General features: G+C 30.1%; 2 protein-coding genes across 5 annotated transcripts; one reads left to right on the top strand and one right to left on the bottom strand.

The window, feature by feature from the left end:
* Positions 1 to 960: 960 nt before the first annotated feature.
* On the top strand, positions 961 to 10423 carry LOC145941700 (heat shock factor protein). Of its 4 annotated transcripts, none has more exons than XM_083047957.1 (12): positions 961 to 1220; positions 1764 to 1872; positions 1981 to 2105; positions 2380 to 2718; positions 2802 to 2884; positions 3137 to 3328; positions 3984 to 4046; positions 5168 to 5716; positions 6361 to 6466; positions 6606 to 6696; positions 7001 to 7251; positions 8243 to 10423. In XM_083047957.1, exons 1-11 carry the CDS (start codon positions 1116 to 1118, stop codon positions 7231 to 7233), a joined length of 1995 nt encoding a protein of 664 aa, XP_082904083.1. In that variant the 5' UTR covers positions 961 to 1115; the 3' UTR covers positions 7234 to 7251; positions 8243 to 10423. The 4 variants fall into 4 exon arrangements, with proteins under 4 accessions (XP_082904083.1, XP_082904084.1, XP_082904081.1 ...); XM_083047958.1 differs by having other exon boundaries at positions 962 to 1220; positions 5168 to 5704; positions 6995 to 7251; XM_083047955.1 differs by having other exon boundaries at positions 962 to 1220; positions 6995 to 7251.
* A 114-nt stretch (positions 10424 to 10537) lies between these two features.
* On the bottom strand, positions 10538 to 11936 carry LOC145941701 (uncharacterized). The gene is made up of 2 exons (XM_083047960.1): positions 11678 to 11936; positions 10538 to 11292 (listed from the first exon to the last, which is right to left on the bottom strand). Exons 1-2 carry the CDS (start codon positions 11877 to 11879, stop codon positions 11123 to 11125), a joined length of 372 nt encoding a protein of 123 aa, XP_082904086.1. The 5' UTR covers positions 11880 to 11936; the 3' UTR covers positions 10538 to 11122.
* Positions 11937 to 24790: the final 12854 nt, after the last annotated feature.

Below are 24790 nucleotides of genomic sequence, written 5' to 3'. Positions count from 1 at the left end.
TCAGGGACTCGATTCTTGAATTCATTCGCAAGAGAAACGTATACGCAAATTCGGCTCTTACAGAAAAGTTGCAAGTTGATTGGCTATCGCATGGCTTTTAGCCAATCAACTTGCAACTTTTCTGTAAGAGCCGAATTTGCGTATACGTTTCTCTTGCAAGTGAATTCAAGAATCGAGTCCCAGTTATTGGCCTAGTTTACATCAGCTGAATTCCGTAAAGCGCATATGCACGCATTTTCTATAATATACGTGACGTGTACTATAGATAAATGCGCGCATATGCGCTTTACGCTGGGTCCACAATAGGTGATTTAAGCCCTAAGGGCCAATTTCACCAACGTCGGTTAACTTTAACCTCCGGTTAAACTATATCTTTGTCTCGTTTCAGATACGTTCATTAAAAAGAGACAAACATATAGTTTAACTGGAGGTTAAAGTTAACCGATGTTGGTGAAACTGGCTCTAAGCCTTAAGAAATTGATCAATCGCAGTCAAGTATGAGGAGAAAACTCGACTGTGATTGGTCAATTTCTTAAGGCTTAGGGCTTAAATCACCTATTGTGGACCCACTGTTACGGAATCCAGCCATCGAGCACTTGATGCGCGTATCAAGTAATGAATTTCAGCTGATCAGCCAATAACTGAACCAACTTATTAGTTATTTACTATTTGATACGCGTATCAAATGCTCGGTGTAAACTAGGCCATTGGCTGATCAGCTCAAATTCACTACTTGATACGCATATCAAGTGCTCGATGTAAACTAGGCCCATAGTTTAAATCTTTGATTATATGATATATAGATTGCCAGCACAATGTCATCTAGAGCTTATATATCTAGAGATATCTAGAGAATCTAGAATTATATATAGGAACTCTAGGGATATCTAGTGATTTCTTTTCATATTGCGTCATGTATATACTGCGATGTAGAAATGGTAAGATTTGGTCATCAGGTTCCCCCTCCGCACTTCTACATCACCTGCGAATGCTTGTCAGCAGAATAATATCGTCAGCCATTGTCAGCGGAGGGGCGAAATATTTTGATGTAATTTTCTGATCGGCAAAAACTGTACGACACCACTCGCATATTCAAGTTTGATATCTCGTCGAGGATGCGTACGGTTGCGGAATTGGGGGCCGGCGTGCCGGCTTTCCTTGCCAAGTTGTGGAAGCTCGTTGAGGATCCGGAGACCGACAATCTAATTTGCTGGTCACCTGTAAGTACCTTTATTTATTTACCTGTTCACGCACGAGTTGGTCGAGCGAAGCGAGCGAGAGACGACGAAATAACGCGATGTCAATCGTTGCACTACTGTCTAGAGTCTAGAGTTCAACTCTTCGTCGCGAACAATTGCAACCACGCACGATGCATAAGGCATAAGCCTCGTCAACATTGATTCTCAATGATGCATATTTTTCCGCACTCTACATTTTGTGTCACGTGCATAAATTACATGCGATTATTATCAATTATGTCTTATCAATCGATCGCTTCGTTGCATCTTTCTTTCGCATAAACTGCTAATCTTTGTGGACATTTATTTTTGGAATAAATGTCTATCGATGCTATGTGAAACATATAATCAAATTATTAACAGTTAAATAAATTATAATATTATTGACTCACTTTCTTGTTGAAGTTACATAAGTTATATTGATTCAATAAACTTCAATATAATATTTTAAGATTATGGTGAATAATATATATTTTATTATAGTTTACAAAGACAAATGATCTTATATATTTAATTTTTTTTTAGAATGGAAAAAGTTTCTTCATCAAAAATCAAGCAAAGTTTGCAAGGGAATTATTGCCACATTATTATAAACACAATAACATGGCTAGTTTTGTACGGCAGCTAAATATGTGTAAGTTGTATATTATATAAATTATCTTGAAACTATATTGATAAAAAAGTAGAAATTAAAAGGAAAAAGAGAGTAAAAATATTGATTAATATTCTTTATATATTTAAGATGGATTTCACAAGAAGGTATCTGTCGAACTGGGTGGCCTAAAGTGTGATAAAGATGAAATGGAATTTGCACATCAGTTTTTCCATAAAGGACAACCATATTTAGTTGAGCATATTAAAAGAAAAGTGAGTACATTTAGACATGCTGCAATAGTACAATAATTTGAATCTAAAGAATAATTACAAAGCTAAAATTTGAAGTTAACTCTGAGATTTTTTAAATAAATACACTGATTTAGTTCTTTTATATATATTTTTTGAAAGATGCAATAGTATTTTTTAAGAAATCTTAATGATTGCATGAAAGATGCAGTTCTAAATAAAAATCTAAATTGTTGAACATATAAATATATTACATTAATATTTTGTTATAATAAAATATTATTTATCTTTCTATTAGATTGCATCTAGCAAGAGTCAAGAAGCAGCTCATTCTCCTATGAAACCAGAAATAATGACTAAGGTATTAGCAGAAGTAAGAAGTATGAGAGGTCGTCAAGAGAGTTTGGATAGTAAATTAGGTGCGATGAAACATGAAAATGAGGCATTGTGGAGAGAAATAGCAATGTTAAGACAAAAACACTTGAAACAACAACAAATCGTTAACAAGCTTATTCAATTTCTTGTTACTCTCGTACAACCATCATCGAGAGGAGGTGGGTTATCTGTCAAGAGGCGATATCCATTAATGATAAATGATTCAAATCGTACACGTAAACAAAGCACAAAGATGTCAAAGGTAATATTATCATTACAATGTCTTTCATGTTTTTTTTTTTTTTTTTTACATTTATGCTGTAATAATAAATATTTATTTTGTAGCCACAAGCATCTCCTACAGGACCAATAATTCATGAACTTGATGCATCAGAACCTGATTTGGATTCAGAATATATTGTCGCTGAGTAAGTGAATAGATTTATATATATATATATGCGCATGCATATATTATTAATTTTAAAACAATTCACATTTTGACAAATTTATTTATTTTTTCTATATATTGCAGTGTACAAATTATTTTAACATGCAGGCATAGAATATTTATCATGTTGAAAAATATAGCAGCTTACATATAATGCATATGCTATGTATTGTGTATGTGTAAAAATATATATTAAGATATTAATATATATTTTAATAACTTCTTAATGTAGGATGTTAGAGAATGGAGCTCCAATTATCCACAGTCCAGGAGAACATAGTGAAGCATCAATAGATGATGAAAATATGGAAAATGTTTATTCAATCGAGAATCCTATGCAGACGATTTTGCTAGAAGATGATATCGAAGTTAATTCACATGAACTTGATACGAAGAGGAAACGTCTTTGCAAGGGCAAAAAAAAGTATGTTTAATTTATTATATTTTCTGCTTTATATATACACACTCATATATATTAATATGTGGAAAGTTAACGCATAGCATTATTTTTAACAAAATTTGGAGTTGATTTATTAGAAAAAGATATTAAGATATTAATAATTTTTATTTTTTGAGATAATTTTTATTTTTATTTTATGAAAGACAGAAAAAGATGAATGTGTTTGCTTTCCACCAATTCTGTAAGATATCTTATATCATAGAGATATAAAAAAAATAGAATATTCTATCAAATTTTAGGAATATGTATTCAATTAAATTTTACAGACTTTAATTACATGCACACAACGGATTTCATACATAATTTTGATTGGTATTAAATATTCTATATAGAGAGATAGTATTTAGTATTTATATAGAGACATGATATATGTGTTTAATAGTAAATTATTACTGAACTTACACTATTTTCACTATTTCACAGAATTTATGAAATGTGTAAATATTGAGTTAAATAATAATTCTTGAAGTGTTAATTAATTATAATTATCAAATTGAACTAATATTTAAAGTTTAATACTTTGATTGCACATTCAATAAAATTTAACAATATTTATTATTTGAATGTCAACATTTTTTTATATATTATACTTATTCAAATGGCATTTAAATATTACCAGGAGGAAAAACAAGATGCCTGTCAAAATTTTGATCCCCTCATTGGAAAATGGAGGAAAACCAAGGTTAACATTTTTTTCACTTGGTGTTGGTATCCTGAGATATATTTGTAGCTATTTTGTTATGTTAAAGACTATGAATATATATGCTATTATTTTGCATGAAACATCAGATTTAAATGATTTTAAAAACATTAAGGTTTTGAGACTATTTCTTATCAGTTTCTAAATGATTATATTATAGAAGAATGTATATGAGAAAAATTATGTAATAGCCAAAAAAAACAAATCCTCAAATCAAATGTTACAAATAGTTATTCAGAGAATATATTTGATAATCTAAGAAGTAAATTCTCATAATTTTTATTGTTATTTTTTACAAAGAGCATGTTAATTTTTCAAAATCTTTAATAAGCCTTGCTTCTTTCATATACAATTTTATATATTCGTGCAATTTTAATATCTTATATATCTACCATATATATAACTAATTCATATTATTTTATCATGTTTATTTGTTTATTAAAACATTCTTTTATTTTATTATAACAATTTTATTAGATCTTTTAGTTTTTGTTGGAAATCTACATTTGATTTACACATACAATATTTTTAATATTTTTCCTCTAAATGAAATAAATTATCTCAAAACATATCTATATTTCAAATATATTGTTTAGTAGTTGATTTTGAACATTAACGTATATAATTTTTGTATCTTAATTTATATAATTTATATATAAAAAAGAAATCAATTATAAATTTGTCATATATATACGTATTAAATATAATAAAAATATTCTTTATACATTATTGAAAGATTCATACATATTATTTTGCTTGACATTATTTTGCTGTTATAAAAGAATTTGTTTTGTATGTGTAATATCTTGTCTGCATAATATTGTATTATATTAGGCATATCTGTTATTTTTTCTATCTCAGTGATAGCTTTTGTACTGCGATATTCTATCACTCATTGATATAATATATTGAAAATAATTGCATGTGATTTCTCTCTTGTCTCTTATGTTGCTTTAGAGCACATACTAAGTTTTTTCATGTTTCTACTATATTATTGAGATAAATACAGCATACAGTAGTTGAGTATAAATACAGAAAGAAAAAGTCTGAACAGCATTGTAAAATGAAAATGAAGATTGACAACATCTTATCTTTGTTTATAGGGAAGAATTGCATATGTTTGAAATGCCCAATGAGGAAACTCCTGCAACTTTCGCTTTACTTGAAAAAGAATCTGTCGGATCTAAACCTGTACCTGTAGCGACTGTACGCAGTTCTAAACTCAAAGCAATGGCAGCAAATATTAATGAATCTCAAGATGTTGAGCAAGATATTGATGCAATGGAAAATTCAGCTGATGTGGAAGATGATATGGAAGCCTCAGACAATGATGCGTCCATGATCAAGCTAGAAGATATCCTAACTGTTCCAGAAATAATCAACAAATGTAACATTCAAAGTATTGTCGATAATAAACAAAGAGATATCAAAGGACCTAATCAAGAAAATGAGGCATTTGATCAAAAGAATGACGACAGAGTTGCTTTAACAGCAAGTGGTACCGAACTGCATAACGAAAATGGAACATCAACATTTTTGCAGAAGGAAAACGATAATGCCAACACAGCAAGCACGAGTTCATCAAAAGATTTATCTTTGAGTTGCGTCAATTCCTCTGGCATATCTGAAGCTAATTACAGGTTAGAACCGACGTAAGTTCAGCACAGACCATGAGTAACATAAGCTGGCATTCAGTAACGATAGTGTCCACTTGTGTGGAAATCATTAATAAGAGGTGAAAACGTATTATTTTTTATATTTTATATATTGAATATTTATTACTGAATAATTATACTGAATAAAACTATATTTGTTTGAGACATATAGTTCTCTTACCAATTTTCACAATAATTTTTAAAACATTATTTGTAGTATATAACAATATTTATTGATTCTAACTACTTACAAAAGTAGTGAGTTATTTAATGTTTAATGACAAAATATAAAAAATATACTTCTCTTTTTTATGTATTGTTACACAGTCTATATTATTAAATTCGATTAACTTTAATTTTACAAAGTTTTTATTTTGACATTTTTTACAGATTTGTGTATAATATTTAGTTTTATTTGTATTTGATATTATTAATATAATATTTTGACTGCTTTGACTTTTGTGATTGATTATACTTGATGGAATACAATGTTAGAATGTTTATTGTAGAGAAAGGAAACGTATTTCTCATAAAAATTGTTATTGCATTTTATTGTAGCTAAAAACTATACATCATCTTCACATTTTGTATATAATGTTTGTTATTTATATAATACTAAATTTACACTTATAACATTATAGGGAACAAATGGATAATCATCTGGGAACAGTGCAAACAGAGTTGGAGAATCTACGTGATATTTTGCATGGCGAAGGTTATAGCATTGATGCTAACACTCTCCTAGGGGTAAATATTAAAATTTTAAATTCCAAAAAAAGGAAAGATTTTTGTAAGAATAATAAATTAGTAAAAAGAACTATTGTAAAAAAAAGAGTATACATTTATGAGAAAATTTAATATTAATATTTTATTTCTTTTTTCATAGCTATTTAGTGGAGATGATCCAATGACATTCGGATTACCAATTAATCCAGAATTAAACCCAAATTGTGGAAAAGATAATGATAATACTATAAGTAAGTTTTTGTAATTTTTAATGGTCGAATTAAACATTCCTTTATTTCTCAATGTCGAAAACGCATAAATATTTTTTTGTACATTTTACAAAATTTCTTTATTGTTGAATTGATAAAAATCGTAAATTAAATTTATATAAAAAAAGATTTAAAAAAGATATAAAAAAGATTTCTGTAACTGGGTACGCTTACATAAAAATAATTCTTTATAGTTTGTATATTAAATAAAAGAATAAAATGTAAATAATAAAAGTAATGAAATTAAATCAAAACAATTAAAAACTTTAATTATATACAGTTGCAGATTCTATTAATGAATCTGCTGGTGGAGAACTTATGGCATATAATCCTACGCCCGATCTACAAGATTTTTACAATGATTTGTTATTGGGAAATGATTCCTCTTCACTACCAACAGCATCATCAGATTCACTTACAAACAATCTATATAATTCAGATCTTACAGATCCTTTAGATGATAAAGCTTTGCTTTACGATTCTCTAGTAAGACTCTCTAGTAAGAATCTAAAATCGTAAACATTATTTATATATGTGGTAAGTTTCTCTTTCTTATTTCTAATAGATTTTTAAGATCCTATCTTTTTCTCTTTTCCTATTTTAAAAATTAACTCGCACAGATTCAATATGTATTGGGTTCAGATTAAGCTTTATCTTGTGACAATAATCTTGATAATATTATTGTCGTAATGAATATTATCAAGATTATTGTCACAAGATAAAAAGTTATTTAGTATAGTTTTTCTTACAAATTCATTACTGTTTCTACAATCCTTTGATTTTCAGTATATTTTATTCTAAATAGAGCACATGCAATACTTTTAAAAAGAAAAAAACTATCAAAATAAATAATAAATAAAAATTTTAGAGTATTTAGCAATCATAAAGATTTTATTAATTTTTAAAGCATACTATGATTGGTCTATATCATATATCTATATCATATAAAGTCCATTGAATTTGCTACCATAACATTACATACATAAGATTTGATTGTAATCAGATAAATACTTTCTGTTTAACGAAAGTTATATTCCTTTAGATTTTAGATATAATTACAAAAAAAAAACAACTATAAATATGTTTATTGTAAAATTGCTTATTTCCTTATTGTTAAATTAAAATTTATCATTAATAATCACTGAAACTTCTATCATATATTGATAACATATAATTTGTAAATAACGCATGTATAACATTTAAATTTTCACATTTATATAAATTATGTACTGTATTCTAAATTTTTATATAACGAATTGAGATTGCAATCATTATTTAATTTAAATATTATATTTTAGATTCATTAATAATTAAAATCAATAATTAAATCAAAACAAATAATTAAAATTTTGCAGAACTTTAATGCATATTAATAAGCTTCGAATTTATATTATTGATATATGATTTTTCAATTATAGATATGTATATATACACACACACATACACGCATACATATTTATTTTTTTCTTTATAATATTCTTTATTATAGTATAACTTATTTTTATAAGTCTATTTTTTTTTCTTTTAGCTTTTTATTGGAAATTCTACTTCTGGATTATTAATTATCTAGAAAAAATGGTAATGTAAAAAATAACATAAAGTGTCCTATTACAAATTTTGAAATAAGATATAACACGATGAAACAAACATAATGAAAAGTATAAAGGAGCAATCTTAAATATATCACTAAAGAGAAGAAATTAAATACCGAAATGATTATAGCTTTCTGCGATCTTGCAAATGAACAAATACGAGAATTATATTAATAAAACTTTTGTTCTTATATACTTGCTTGTATATAATTACAAACGATTTTCTTTTGAAAAATATCTTGCAACTAACTTTATAAAGAGAAATAAACATAGAATAATAACAGTTTTTCATATAATGTATGAAGTATTAGATTATAAAAAAGTTTAGATTGTGATAAAAAAAAATCTGTGTATATATGTTAAAAAGAAGCTGTTTTTGCTTATAAACATATTTTTTTGATTGCTTCGCAATTGTTAATTATCTCAAATAAATAATACTAAGGTATAAGAAGTGAAATGTAAAAAGTGATAATGCAAATCAAGATTTCAGTGTTTTTTATGCAATAGAAACATTCTTGAATCCACAAAACGATGTGGATATTTTTATGTATCTTGTGAATTTTTTCAATTTCTGATATGCATTCCTTTGAGATTAGAGTAACTTTTATTCTACATAGAACTTTCTTATTTCACATACACAATTTAAAATCCTAATATCCTGATGTTATGCCTATAGCATGGAAATTTTAATAGATGTGTACATGTATAACAATAATGAGAGATTATATTATACTGTACTTTTTCACATATGTTGGTATATGTGTAACTAATGTGAGAAAATTGCATCAGTTTTTTCAACAAAGATTATTGTCCTAGTCATTAGACCAGTTTTTATTAAACATGTCTAAGTTTATCAGAAAACTCTTAGTATAGTTGATTAAAACACTGAAATCTTAATCTTGAACCTCTACTAAAATAAGTTAATGTGTTGGGTTAGTATAGGAGTGCGTTTATCCATCCAATGCAGATGCATCAAATTATTTGGTCCTCTTATCTTCACTTATTCAGTGCATCTGCAATAAATGAATTAAATCGAATTGCATAGTAGAAATATAATTATGTATAATTATATATAATTATATTTTATTATATATATTTGCTATAATTATTGCATCTTTATCATGTTAATATTCTACTTGATTTAGAGATAAGTATAGCTAGGTTTTTATATTTGCTACAAAAGCAAAATTAGGCATATTATTTTGGGATTAGTGTGTAAAAATTTGTTATGTAATTTTTATGTACAGTGAAGTGTCAGCCATATACATATACATTTCTCATTCATAAAGGTTTAAACTTTAGTATTTGCAATTAAATTTCAAATTAAAGAGTTAAGTTTTTTTTGAGTGTATAGATTTATTTAAAAGAATCATTAATATGTGTGACAAGTATTTATTAATTACACTAAAACAATTAGTCATTGTACTGTTTGTGTATTTGTGCACCCTGTGAGATAGCACCTACTAATACCAATTTACATTAATGCGAAATTTGTTTGATGAGAAATATTAATCGAATGTTTTCACTTAACAAGTAAAAATAGATATTTATAATGTCATATGTCAATGTGTTGATACTGCACTGTCTGAAATATCAAGTTCTGACATTTATAGATTGGGAGAAAATGTAAATTAAAAAGATTATCAAAGATATTGAATTTTATCCAATATCGTCTTTTATAGTGTAAATTATTTTCTTAATCACACTTAATATATAATAAAAAGGACAATTGTTTTGAGATATAAATAGGGGCCAGCAGCAGATAAGTTAGCTTATCAAGTTGACAATTTTTATCTTTTATCAGCTTATAAATAGATACTATGTTTTGTAACATAGAGTAAGACACAAATACATCCAAACTACTTAATTAATTAAGAATGCTATAACAAGATCTTACTTTGCAGATCTAAAATATACAAAGCTCTCATCAGTTTTTTTAATTGTGCATCTATTAGTAACAATTCTTTATTGTTAGATCTGTTATATAAGTGTAATTAAAAAACTAGCAGCATAAAAATACTTTTACTACCACCGACAATTATGTCAAATCTGTTTGTTCACACTTAAATAAAACTTACATAACTGTTCGTGTGTATTTCTCTTTTGGATATTCTTTTCTTATTTACTAGCATACTATATGCATAATCGGGATAGTGTGAGTCTTAAGTTAATTATGAAGATAGTTACTAATAGTTATAAGATCTCTAATAAATTTCTTATTGCTAGAAAAATATTTTTCTTTGTTTTTATTTTTAAGAGTACATTTCAGGGTATATATTAAGGTTTCACTTTTAAGAATATATTTTTGTATTTTATGCTTAGTCAAGATCTATATATCAATGTATGACTTATAAAAATTACACATGGAAAAATATATATTTCTTCAAATAAAGATGATTAGAATTTAATAACATATTTCTTAGATGTTATATATAGCACATCGATAAAAATTAAAATTTTAATCTAATTGATATCACTATGTATATATAAAATAAATAAAAGTTTATTAATATTTTAAAATATATACATGTATGTCACTACATGTTAATTTGCATAACTCTATTTGCATAATTTATTTTTTCTTATTATCAGAAATACTATTGAAGTTTGTATATCCAAATAGGAGAGCGCCAAATACTGATAAACACAATTTGTTTTTTGTTTAAAATAGATCAAATCTCTCGATTCTTACAGATATATGAAATGTTTCATTTGCAATGTTACATGTAACATAATAGAATGGTGATTCTAGATATTAAATTAACAAAGTATATATGATTTTCTAAATATATATATATATATATATATAATAATTATCACTGTGATTGTTGATTCACAATTTGCAGCGATTCTTGAAATTGTTTCCTAGTTTCACGATTAGATTGCAACAGTTCAATCAATTCTGCATGTATATCATCATTTTTCCTCTCCAAATGATCCAGAGCAGTTTCCAAATGGTTCAACTCGTCTTCTAATGCTTTGATACCTATAAGCAATTATAAATAATTAATTTTTCTATATAATTGTGTGTGTGCAATATTATAAAAAAATATTAATTTTAATCGACATTTCTTCTCCTTTATTAAGTTGCAATAAGCCATTCTATAAATGTACTTAATATATTGTATATCTTTATTCGCTGATAAAGCTTATTTCTCCAAACAATTTAAATGTTTCCAAAATTATTTTTATGCATTATTTATTTAAAAATGCATTAGGAATGTTATAAAACTTGTCTTTTAGTTTCCTGTACATGTGTATTTATAAATTTTACAGCATTGTGTCGTAGGCATAGACACAATTTTTAAATTGTTGCAAATAGACTTGTACTTTTGTGCATAAAAACAAAGATCTGTTTAAGATATATTTACCGATATCGGAATATACATCTTCCTCCAGACATCTATTAATGTCATCGGCATGTTCTTCCTCTTCGGTACACTCCATTTCCTCATGGATATTATCGGAATTATTTTCTTCCGGTTGTATTATTTCCTCTATATCTTCCTCTTCTTTTCCCTCTTTCGGAATTGGATATTCCTCTCTGACCATTTCTTTTTCTGCCACTTGCATTTGAGAATCAGGATCAGCCAGAATCAGCTGACTTTACATGATGTGTACATATAGATAAAAGTCACATGATATAATGTCTTTGATGTGAATTTTTGACCAACAATCGATAAAAATTTAAAAATTTACTCGTTTATATTATATATAATAATTCGCATATTTAATTTTAATTATTATACTGTTTTAATTATATGCTATTATAAGGTTTGTTATTTTCAGCTGCACTGATGAACTAGTGCAATAAGTTAGAGTGAAACAAAATATATTTGTCTCACTTTAACTTATTGCACCAGTGTGCACTAGTGCATCAGTGCAGTTAAAAAGAACAAACCTATAAATTCATTAATGTGCTTCAATGCGCATTAAGTGCACCCAAATTTATTTTAATACTGTTAAAAATGCAGAGAAAAAAAAAAAGAAAATTTATTCGCTTTGCGAAATATATGGGTGAGCGACGAAATTTAATTTGTAATTTTATGTTTATTTTTTATTGCTTTCATAAAATTAAAAATCCTTTTCAGGGATTAAAGTACATATGTTAATAAAGGCATGGGTGGTCATCTTTGATTAAGAAAAAAGAAAACATTTTTTAAATTTACCAACAAGCTGTCAGTTCATACAAATATTTATTTTTTATTAAAGTTATACAGTTTGCAAATACAAAATAAGCTCAGGAAGGCAAACATTTTTATACATATCACAAAAAGCAATAAAAAATAAACATAATAAAGTTATAAAAATTATTTTTTTGAAAAATGCGGTTAGTTCACCGTCCGACATGTTGGTGTCGCTTTCATTCGGACTTGGGGTCGCGCGCGAGCAGGCACGGAACGTATCGGGTCGCAGAATTTTACTCCAATTGCTTCGTATTTTGCTAATGTTACCGTTAAAAGTGAATCTCGCGTGTACACAAGTATCTTGTGCAGTCTCGTAACGTAAGCGTATCGTGTACGATGTACAATTAGTCTTTGTAGGTCTTTATAGCGAGGCCGCGATTTCGGTTAACCCGCGAGAAATCCTGCTCGCGCATATTCAGCGCCAAAGCGTAACGGTCCATATTCAGGTACTTATATATGCACGAAAATCGTTGCTCTGTATAATTTTACCTCTGCACCGATATCATATTTTATATTTCATAAGCAATGCAAACAAGAACAGATATATATGTATATATATATATTCATATTTCCGTGTCTCGAACTAATTTCTCATGTTTATTTCCAGATACGCCAATATACGCATATATATAGATTATGGCTTCGGTCGAGAATACACTACGAATGCTTTGAAACATCATTCTATCTTTGTTCTACATTCCAGAAGAATAAAGATAGAATGATGTTTCGGAGCATTCGCAGCGCATTCTCGACCGCAGCCTATAATGTAAAGCGTACTTTGGCTGTGTCCTGAAAATCACTGTCAGTACTGGAAATTTATGTATATTAATAGATTTCCAATACTTGCAGTGAAGTTCGGAATACAGTCTTTGTGTTTGAATTAAATATTATATTCATGTGATTATATATTTTGAGTCAATGCATATATATGCTTCTTTATTACCGACAGTTGACCCTCATCTTGTTTGAAATTATACCTGATTGTTATACCCACGCCACCACCAGGTGGCAGTAGCATGTTTGAATGTAAGGTGTTTCAACGGCAACGGTCGGATGAGATTATAATGATTATAATTTCGTAAAGTAGTAACGCCGCGGGTTATAATTTCAATTTTATGTATCGAGTGATATATTTATTAATCGACAACCTCGTTGTACTGAGAAATATGGAACGTAATGAAAAACTACTTGGCATATGAATGATATATCATGTGATAACAATGATAATGGTTTGAAATCTTCTTTTACGTACTTTTTATAGCAATACTTGATTTACATAACCTGAAAAATTTTTTTGTAATGTTATGCTTATATTTTCTATATATGCATGTGTGTGTGTATCACACACACACACACAACCACACAACACACATATACACACACATATACATGCATACTCAACACAACACATGCATACATATTCAACACTCACACACATACATATACATGTATATACAATATTTATACTTACAAGAGAACTTACAGAAGCTTACAATTAATTAAAAATTAATACCCTTTTAATTGTAAAAAGAAAAGAATTAAAGATTTAATAATGCGTAAACATTGCCTAGAATTAAAGAGTGTACTTAATCATTACTATAAATTATCGTTATGTGTATATGTTTTCTACATTTTTTTAAACAAAATGTAAGATATAATAAAAAAATATGGACGAACGTTTTTGGATATCTATTAAAAAACATTTTATAGATTGAGAACTTGAAATTGACTTTATTTTCAGTCAGAGACTTTTCGTTGTTGAAATTTATACGTTTGAAACATATAAAGTTTATACGATAATAATATTTTACATAATATAATATAATTTTATATTAAATTATAATTTTATGTAATATAATAGCATATATAATATGTTTTATTGTAATTTCCTATTATTATTTGTTCCTTTATGTATGTGTGTGCATATCTTTGATATTGTTTTTTTTCATGCATTTCACAAGCATTAATAGAATGGGAAATCTGATTCTAGGAACGAAGAGGACGCTTAGGCTTGGAACATGAACATCGTCCCCGGATTTCTCTCTCTAATACTCGCCTAGTGTTCTTAATTAGGGGGATCTGCGTTAGGAGAACGGGAGCTTTTCGAGACGTCCGTTATTGCCTCGTTAAAGAGAATTGGACGGAATGCAAACTTCTACGCCCTTCATATGTAAGTCACGTTGTGCCACATAATTCAGTACAAGTAGTATGAATAGAAGCTGTTTAATTAAATGGCCTCGATATTCTTTTATTTTTATTCGTCATCTTGATCAAAGTTGTTTATTTTTTCTTATAATATGACAATATATATTATAGTATCATAAATGAATAACATTTATCAATTGCTTTGATAATAAATATCATTATTCTCAATTTTGTAATAATGAATTGGTACAGAGATGGCTTAATTTTAAATTCTGAGAATTTATATATAATAATGAGAACATCAATATATCTTTTTATAAAAATTTACGTCATATTAAATATTAAATTAATTCTTCATATGCTAAAAGTGTCTCTATGATCTATTAATATTTAATTGGAAATGGAAATATGTATATATAGAAACGATCTGTTTTTTATAATAATTTTTTGAACTTTATTCCTCTTTTTTAAAAGACTATTATATTTATTATATTTGTAAATTGACAAAGATTATTCTTTTAAAATTTCAATAAATTATTTAATAAATTTGCTATATTAATGTATTATTGTAAAATAAAAGAAAGAAAAAATTTCTCATTTTGATATGAGAATACACCGAAAAAAGTAAAAATTAATTAAAGCAGTTAAAATTAGTTTTAGAAAATAGAATAGTTCTCTGGATTCAGTACTCATTAGAATTTCATTTCAATTAGTACTTTCATCATAGCACGTTTATAAAATATATGAAATAAGTTCAAAGAACAGTCGAAAAATACTGAATTATTCTTGTTGTCTATATTCATTCGCTTCATTTTCTTGCCAACCCAAGCGAAATATCATTTATACAGATTTTTTCTATATTACATCTTGATATTTCAAGTATCACGAGCTTAAATAGATCAATGACTCTGGTCTCAAGACATTAAGTTTTTCGATACGCTGTGGATCAATAATTTAATAAATGTGATATCAATTATAATTGTTCATAAATATAATGCAATATAATTTAAATGCGCCAAATTGTGCTGCTCTAGATTATGAAATATATATATATGTATAGTTTCTCTCACACACAGAGAGAATTTTCTCTTAGACTTTACCCTGAAAATCATGGTAATCGTGGGACAATATGTTATGGAAAGAATTTTATGCGAATTTTTCTGATTAATATTTATCACAATAAAAAATAATATCTATCACAATAAAATATAAAATATGTTTGATTAATTTTACCATACTTTTAGTAAATTTTACTATACTTTTAGTAAAATTAATCAAACATATTTTATATTTTATTGTGATAGATATTAATCAGAGAAATTCTCATAAAATTCTTTCCATAGCATATTGTCGTCCCAAGATTACCATGATTTTCAGGGTAAATTCTAAGAGAAAATTCTCTGTGTGTATATATAGTTTCTCTCACACATAGAGAGAATTTTCTCTTAGAATTTATCCTGAAAATCATGGTAATCGTGGGACAATATGTTATGGAAAGAATTTTATGAGAATTTTTCTGATTAATATTTATCACAATAAAAAATAATATCTATCACAATAAAATATAAAATATGTTTGATTAATTTTACCATACTTTTAGTAAATTTTACTATACTTTTAGTAAAATTAATTAAACATAGTTTATATTTTATTGTGATTATTATTTTTTATTGTGATAAATATTAATCAGAAAAATTCTCATAAAATTCTTTCCATAGCATATTGTCCCACGATTACCATGATTTTCAGGGTAAATTCTAAGAGAAAATTCTCTCTGTGCACAAATAAAAATACTGACTGAGATAATATCTTGTATTGTTGTCTCGATCTGTGGCATTCTGTCGCAATGACTCTCTCACGTTTCGAAAAAGAGACTCGTGTGTGCAATACTCTGTATGTATATATAATTCAATAGACCGACCACCGCGGTATTTTGTCAGACTTGATTACAAGCATGCAATATGCATCTTTCGACTCGTGGCAGCTCCCCTGCGAAGGGTCATCCTCCCCTCACCCCTCTTGTAAAACGCCGTTAATTTCGAGCTGCGGGGGTTTCGAGTTCTCCCCATTTCGTTCGCGTTCTAGTGGCGGGGAGTCAATAAATTAGGGCGCGTTAATCCTATCCGGGGCGTAGTACGTTTTTAACGTAAGCCAAGTTGTTGCGGTGGATTCTTTCGAGGGTGCAAAAAGAGGAAGTCCGCAGATTAGCCATATTTGGAGAGTAGGTTTAATGAAACTAAGGAGGGAGAAAGGGATTAAATTCCAGAAACGTAAAACTAGCACGATAAGAAATAAACAACATTAAGCAAGAATGACGTGATATATGTTGAAAATAAATTATTAATTATATATAAATTAATAAATATGGCTTTTATATTATGTGAATGAGTCAGTGATTACTTAATCGCGCCGCATGCGCGTAATTAAATATAATATATTTTAATTATTATCTTTTTTTATATACATCTCTTTTAAATTTAAATCGCATTGATCTCTATAGATTTCCTTTATGATGCTTCTCATTATCGTGTCGACGATAAATCTTTTCTGAATTTATGCGATCGACTTTCGAACTAGGTCAATCGGAGAATGTTGCATGCGCGTTTCTGTCATTGCTATCAAGGTGCTTAACTGAATCAGATTATGCACTGATACGGGTCGCCTGAGGAGAATACCGCGAATTCAGAGCAAGCTAATCGATTGTTTTCCATCACGGGATTCTCCTTCACGGAACCACTCAAACCTTATGCAATTGCATTATAATACCTTTCATAAATAGATTATTAAATTGGATTTAGTTGGATTTTTTTTAGAATATTAAATTGGATTTTTTTAAATACATTTTCACGTAGATGAAACGAGAACTTGTCAACTTTTTTTTTTTTTTTTCATTTTTAAAACTTGACTGTAAGATTATACACATTTAGCAATATTTTGTTGTTGATAGATTTAAGAACCTTAGAAAAAGAAAATTATATGTTATAACTATGAATGTCGGATAAAATTTATATAAGCACGACTTAATATATTATCTCTAGATTCTTCACATGTATACTCTTTCCAAGTATATAGTTCAAATATATCAAAGATGACAGTTGCATTTTGCGCTTGGTTGGTACAAAGATGTATCGGCATAGATTCAACCATGGAGAGATGCAAACCAATCAGTCTAATAGAATCTCCCCAGTTGCCTATCGAATGATTCATAGTACGTCGCTTGGGAAGCGAATTTATTAATAAGACCAACCAGACAAAGCTCGGCACCGAACTGATTCGTCATTATGACGTATATCCTGTCTCATAGATATTTAATGTTTAAATCTTGTTATGTTTTCTTCCAATATCTGTTTAAATATAAATAGGGATGTTAAAATTTTGTAAGAAAGTAAATTTATCGATGCGAAATATTACTACAAAATTTTTACACTTGATTTTTCGCATTCTCAAATTAGCAGGATAAAATTCAAGATGGCATTATTAAGATGAAATAATTATTACTTTAATCATCAAATTTATAAATTTTTTTTTTCTTTTTCAATTCGATACTTATTTTAAGGTAGATCAGGAAATAAATCTATATATGTCACAAAATAATAATCAAAGATTTTTATAATAATCTTAAATATATATAATTCATTATCAGCTTAATATTATCAGCTAGTGCAAGAAAGGATGATGATAAGTTTGAAATTTATTGATCCTGCTAGGATTGAGGGAGTGAACATGTGATTTAAACAAGAAGAAATAACTTGTCTCTCTATTTTGTTAGTACAAACGAGTTTCTGCGCTTTTTAATATTACACCGGACGCAAATATAAGGCCACGAAGGGCGCACGTTACCCCGCACATTATATTCCCCGCAACCGTTACCATAAAAAAATAAAGCCATCCCACGTTTCATGTGTAAAAAGAAGAGTCGCGTGACACATCTCTCTTTCTCTTGCTTTCTCTCTCTCTGGCTCTCCCTCTCTCCGTTTCTTTCTCACATTCGACATCGTTTGGCGGCGCGATAAAATAAATTCGTTATCATTTTCCGTTTCTTTCTCTCTCGCCCCTTCCTCCCTCTTTCCATCTCGCGTTATTACGCGGTGCGAAAAGGATCGGTCTGGAATTCCTTCGTCGACGAAGAAGCTTCGCGTTCACGTTCGGGCATCGACTTACGTCAGGTTTGCATAACCGCGCGAGATACGCAGAAACATATCGCGAATTAAAGCGGCTTCGCGTATCCCGTATCTCTCCCTGCGAAAGGAGAGAACCTTACCGAGCGCATTGGAAGTGCGACTTCTTGCGCAAGAGAGAGACTGCTCCGCAGTGATTCATCATTGTTACGGGGAATATTGGGATATATATCGGCGACGCGATCCCCCGCGGGCTGAAAGCACACACAAATGGAGAGTAGACAGGGGTCTAACTCTCCATCTACTTAAATGCCCCTACATCCTAGGCAATAGAGGGTAGGTGGATACATGTCTCCCGCGAGTTTCCCCTGCAGTTTTCTGATTAAACTACGCGGAGAGAAGGGTCGCACTTTTACGCCACGCTCCGCAATCGCTTTTATTCGTTCCTGCGCGCAAGCCTTTCGCGACGCAATTTGTTGTGATGACAGTTTACGTCACGATGTATTATTACATTAATATCGAAAAAAGTAGTTACATCATTCATATCGTTGTCGTAATAAATACTTGCGGGTTGTCTCTTTCTAATAAAATAGAATTTATATATATATATATATATTAAAAAAGAATATAATAATAATAATCAAATGAATTCATATTATATATCGCCAGTAAGAAATTAAATACTAAATATGTAGTTCGTTAAATTGACCAAAACTGGCTTATTTTATTACGTAAAACAATTACAACGTTTCGATCACTGCTTGTGATCCTTTTCAAGTACACTGTAAAAACCATTATAAAATTAACTAACTACCAAAAAAACACAAATTTAATTATAATTCCAACTCACATCAAACACGCGAATTGATGGTAATCGCTCACCGTCTCACGTTATTTTGTGAAACGTCTATATTCAAACGATGTTCGGTTTATAATAGAACATGGCGATAATTAAATGACAAGGAGTCAAGCGAATAAACAACCATCAGTAAACACAGTGCAAACATAACAATTTAAATTAAAAACAAACTATCATATACATTATTCAGGCTCTCTGTGTCTTTTTGTAAGTTAATGGTGTTCCTCGTTTTCCAGAAATGTTTTACATCAAGAAAACGAGGAACACCATTAACTTACAAAAAGACACAGAGAGCTTGAATAATGTATATGATAGTTTGTTTTTAATTTAAATTGTTGTGTAATTGTTTTACGTAATAAAATAAGCCAGTTTTGGTCAATTTAACGAACTACACATTTAGTAAATAATAATAATATATGCAACAAAAATATGCAATTTGCTTTTCATAAAAAATATTTTTTTTTTTAATATTCCACTATAATTTAAAAATTATAATTCCATTTAAAGCTCATCGAAAATATTTTATAATCGATATCTTTATGTCTCTCGACAATTTTTTCGTGTTATGATCGTATATTATAAAGTTACAGTATAATAAATTATTGTACGCGCGTCTGTGCCAGATATCTCCGAGTCTGCTTCACTCTGAGTATTTAAAAAGTCTGTCCTCTGTTAGCCCGTTGAAAATTTTCACATCCAGCTTGGTTCGATCGGGTGCAGGTGCATCTCGCGAGTCAAGCAACCGGCAATCTGTCCGGGTGCGCATTCCTCCCGGGTGTTCCTTCCTCCAGTTACCGAATTTCATCTATCACGAGGTGTATATAAAAATAAGCGGTAGAGCATATACGCGAATAGGGAAATGGTGCCATGTGCGAAGCGCCATGTGGCGGCGGGTCAACAATGTCACCGACCGGGAGGAACATCTTCCCCTCGTATCTCGAGGCGAGAAGCACACATCGTGTGGAAAAGAGGTGCTATATGTCGGGTAGACGAGCACCTGCCTCGCCTCGAGGTGAAAGCTCTCTGCGTACTCACCGTGCTCGCACAAAAGGGATTATCCGTTTCTTCGTATATATCGGCGGTTGGCCACACAGTGTAACGCGGCGCGATGTAAAGCAGTGTAAAGCGCGTCTTCCGCGACTCCGCTCGTTTCAATCGCGCGAGAAAGAAGCGATTCTTTTTCGCCCGAGGCACTTTAGAAAAAAAAAGAAAGAGAGAGAGAGAGAAAACCCCGACAAAAGTGTTATACACACAATGAGCGGCTGTGCGCGTTAGTAGATACCAAGGGTTGGCCGGGTTCCCGAGGCGATTTTACATTCGGCGCGGAAAGTATCTTTTTCGATCAAAGGAAGAATGTATTCTATTCATTTTTGCGTTACAGATATCCGCTAATGAAGTGCACACGTTGCGTTACATCGGCAACTTCATAAAGATATCACGTTATAGGCCGAATCATAATTTTCTCGCGGCTTAAAAAATGTTTTCTTTTCGAAAACATTAAATAGGTGAAAGTTTGCGGAACACAAACATAGCGTATAAGCTAGTAGAACCAATGAACTTGGATTTTCCAAACGTTTTATTTAATTAATCGATTATTGATATTCGATATTTTGGAATCAAGACAATTTTATCATTGAAACGTTTATCAAATTCGAAATTCGGGAATATTGTTGTAAAGACAGCGTTATAGTTTGAGTACTCTCTCGTGATCTAAGGCGAGAAAGAACGAATCATCGAGAGGAAGAACGTATAAGAGAGTTCTCTTCTCGCTCCGTACTCGAAAAGAGATTATCCGGTCTCGATTCTCTCCGTAATCGATGATTCTCGCCGTAACGCGACGATCAAAGTTCGCTGTGCGTCGTCTCGACCTACATAAGGTCTCTTTCGTGCGCGGAATCATGAGGATATTGCTGCCTGTATGCGACGAATTAACTAACCGGGACTGAATCTTGTTATTAGTTATCGCATTAATATCCGGCGATGATGACGACGCACGCGTGTATGTATAGGTGTATATGCGGATGTTATGCATCGTGCACGCTGTAACAAGTCTATTACATCGACTCTCAGCATGCGCGATCGTATTTTCGTAATTCTTGGGATCGATTAGGATGAAATTAGCACATGAATATGCGTTTCAAAAGTTATACTATAACGAAACTTCGATCTTGATATCATAATTGTTTCCGAATATGTCGTTTTTTTTTTGTCAAACCTCGCGAAGGAGTCAATTTTTGGAAAATCTCGCTATAAAACTTTCCACACTTTCCACTTTTTTCGTTTCCATCTCCGTTGGCGAAAATTATACGATCAACTTTCCGATGAAGTACTCCCCCGCTGCAGAGAAAATCAATTACTTTCTCAAACATCTTTTTTTTTTAATGAATTGAATGAGAAACGTAATCACGAATGACTTTGATAGATTTTATCGATTTCCTTATGGAAAGTTAACATCGTTCCAAACGTAGTAAATCAATGACTTCTTAAATTCTAATATAAGCAAAATACACAGTAATAGAGCAAGCTTCAATATTCGGGAGGGAGAAAAATTCAAGATTGACTTAAGACAATAAAGAGAAAATGTGACTGCAAATAATAATTACAGCAGCGACTCGTAAAAATTTTATAAAGTTACCGCGTAACAAATTATTAAATTTCGAGTTTAATATCGTTCGAGGATTTTAGGACGAGTATATATATCCGGTAATATTCTTCTCCGGTAGCGAGATATTATTTGCCACGGCCAATATTTTCGATCTGGTTCGAGCTGATTGTGAGCCATTAGTAAAACAGGATCGCGCCGATGTAGAAGCGTCCTGTGCAAACACTCTGGTCGGTAGGAATTTGATCCTTTACGGCGGAGGAGGATCTCTTCTCTGCCGCATCTTGGGAAGTCGGAGTCGTCGAGTCGAGCTCGTCACGGCGAGAAACTCCGATATGTGCGCTTCGTAGATATTCTCCGCGGAAGTATAGAGCGATAAACTTCCTGGGACGTGTCGTAAAGCGAGTCCGAGGAGAGGAAAGTGCTTTTTCTCACGTATCACGCGATTCCGGGACATCGGATCGTTGATTACACCGTCTCTCGTGACCGTCGGTTGTCGGAATTTATTTCACGAATCTCATAAGGTTAGCGGCCGATAATAAGTTAATCGTGCGATCGTAATTAAATTAACCCGCCCGATTAAATTAACTCGACCGATGTGAAATTCTAATTCGATAGCGATTAACAATTAGTGCAATTAATGATTTTGTTGCAAGAATAAACGATGAGAGAGCAGCTTTTGTGCTGATTTCCATGTGATTATTACGTTTCATTGCGTGTAATTTCTAGGGAAATAACTTCTTAAGCGAGATTTTCTTTGATTATTAATTTTCAAAATTATTATATATTCGTTACATTTATTGTAATAAAATTTGCGATAAAATTAGGTACGTTAAAATATTGTTGTGTCATGAGATATGATTTCAAAAGGGAGGAAGATTTCATCAAAAATTAAATATTTGAGATTATTAAGAAATTACATTCAAGAAAAAATTTTAGCACATATTAAGAAGTAACTCTATCTAAAATTATACCAGATTATACATTTGCGGTTATATATACGTACTTTGATATAAGTAAATTGGTCCTTTGCATCCTCTCTCTTTCTCTTTCTCTCTCTCCCTTGAATTACAATTAATATACATATAATTAATATATATGTATATCTAAATGTAATCTCTATTCGTAATATATAATTTACTTTTTTATCTTCATCAATTATTCACCAATATCAAGATTTTTTTCTTTGATCGTTTAAATTGCATAAATTATTGGTATTCTCGTTAAACAAAAAATTTTATTATGATTCTTGACAATTTATCGAACAAACGTTGTGTCGACGATTCAATAGAAGGGATAATATAAGCAAAGTGTCGGATCGATGGTTGAACTGTTGAAAGTCGCCGACACTTCGTCGAAGGATCCGTTCTATAAATCGTGACAAAGTATCGCGAGCTGGCAAGTGTCAAGATGTCGTCGCGATGCATGTCTCATCCGCTGCGAAAAAATATTGATGACAGCGTAAGGTCGCAAGAGTCCGACGAGAATTTTTCGACAAGTTACAGCTGCCTTCGCGCCTCTGCGCTCCTTTTATTGACCGGAAACATCGCACGCAACGCAGTATGTTCAATGTCAAGGACAGCTGTTCCGCTGTCTGCGCCGGCCGTTTTGGGGGGACATGATCCCGATTTTTTTTCTTAAACGCGTCTTTAAGTCGAAGCGGATGAAGCACGTTACGGTCGTAATCGTTTCTCAGGAAGTCATAATCTATCCTGGAGGACTTGAAAAATTTTAGGGGAGACTCAGTTTAAACAAGAGAAAAAGCTTCTCGATAACTTCATATATTGATTTAAATATAAATTTTATATTATTCTTTACGTATAATTATACGTTATTAAATACTCTACACAGTTTTCACATTATTGAAAATAATATCGCGTTTTGTTTATCTATTGATTTTGATTTATATGTATGCACATTTCATCATATAAAATATAAAATATTTCTCTTTTATCTTTTTAAAAATACATGTTCTAGAAATACGTTTATTTCATTAGGAATTGCAAGCATTATTATTCATATTTTTCATATAACTTGTCACTATATAAATCCATTAACTCGTGAAATTTTTCCATTTGGATATTTTAAGTATCTAAAATTTATGTTGAATATTTTTGCAATGTTACATTTTATTCATATTTTATAAAAGAAGAGCAAATACTAAAATAGCAGTTATGCAATGTATAGAGTTAAATTGTGTTGTAATTAAACAATTAAATTTTTAAATATATATGACTATTAATTGTAAGAGAGAAAGAAAGAGAAAGAGGGAGAGGAGAGGAAGGGGAGTCGTACGATACAAGAATATAATTGATTAATAAGATATATATATATATATATCTCACATATAAAACAGATTATTCGTCAGAATAATTACTTTTCAACTGTAATTAATTGCGTGGATATAATATCTATCTATGTTGCGTGCGGTTCTTCTCTCTTCTCTTAACATTCCGACAAAGCTTGTGAGATTTGCGAAATTAGTGAACGCTAATAATTAGCATTTCCCTTTGTACGAATGCTTCATAAAGCGTCTTTTGTGAAGAGTCTATATAGAGATCGTACACGATCCA

The sequence above is a fragment of the Prenolepis imparis genome, unplaced genomic scaffold, assembly GCF_030444845.1.
Source record: "Prenolepis imparis isolate NDT839.2.m4 unplaced genomic scaffold, iyPreImpa1.0 SCAF_10, whole genome shotgun sequence".
Lineage (NCBI taxonomy): Eukaryota > Metazoa > Arthropoda > Insecta > Hymenoptera > Formicidae > Prenolepis > Prenolepis imparis.
The sequence above is the reverse complement of the archived record's forward strand: the minus strand, read 5'-3'. Positions and strand labels throughout refer to the sequence as shown.

Bases quoted from the DNA above. Each gene is read 5' to 3' on its own strand.
- LOC145941700 (XM_083047955.1), top strand. From the start codon at position 1,116: ATGCGTACGGTTGCGGAATTGGGGGCCGGCGTGCCGGCTTTCCTTGCC. The intron at 2,719-2,801 runs GTAATATTATCA...TTTATTTTGTAG, and splicing joins AAAGCACAAAGATGTCAAAG to CCACAAGCATCTCCTACAGG. The intron at 2,885-3,136 runs GTAAGTGAATAG...TTCTTAATGTAG, and splicing joins TCAGAATATATTGTCGCTGA to GATGTTAGAGAATGGAGCTC.
- LOC145941701 (XM_083047960.1), bottom strand. From the start codon at position 11,879: ATGCAAGTGGCAGAAAAAGAAATGGTCAGAGAGGAATATCCAATTCCG. The intron at 11,293-11,677 runs GTAAATATATCT...AATTGCTTATAG, and splicing joins AGATGTATATTCCGATATCG to GTATCAAAGCATTAGAAGAC.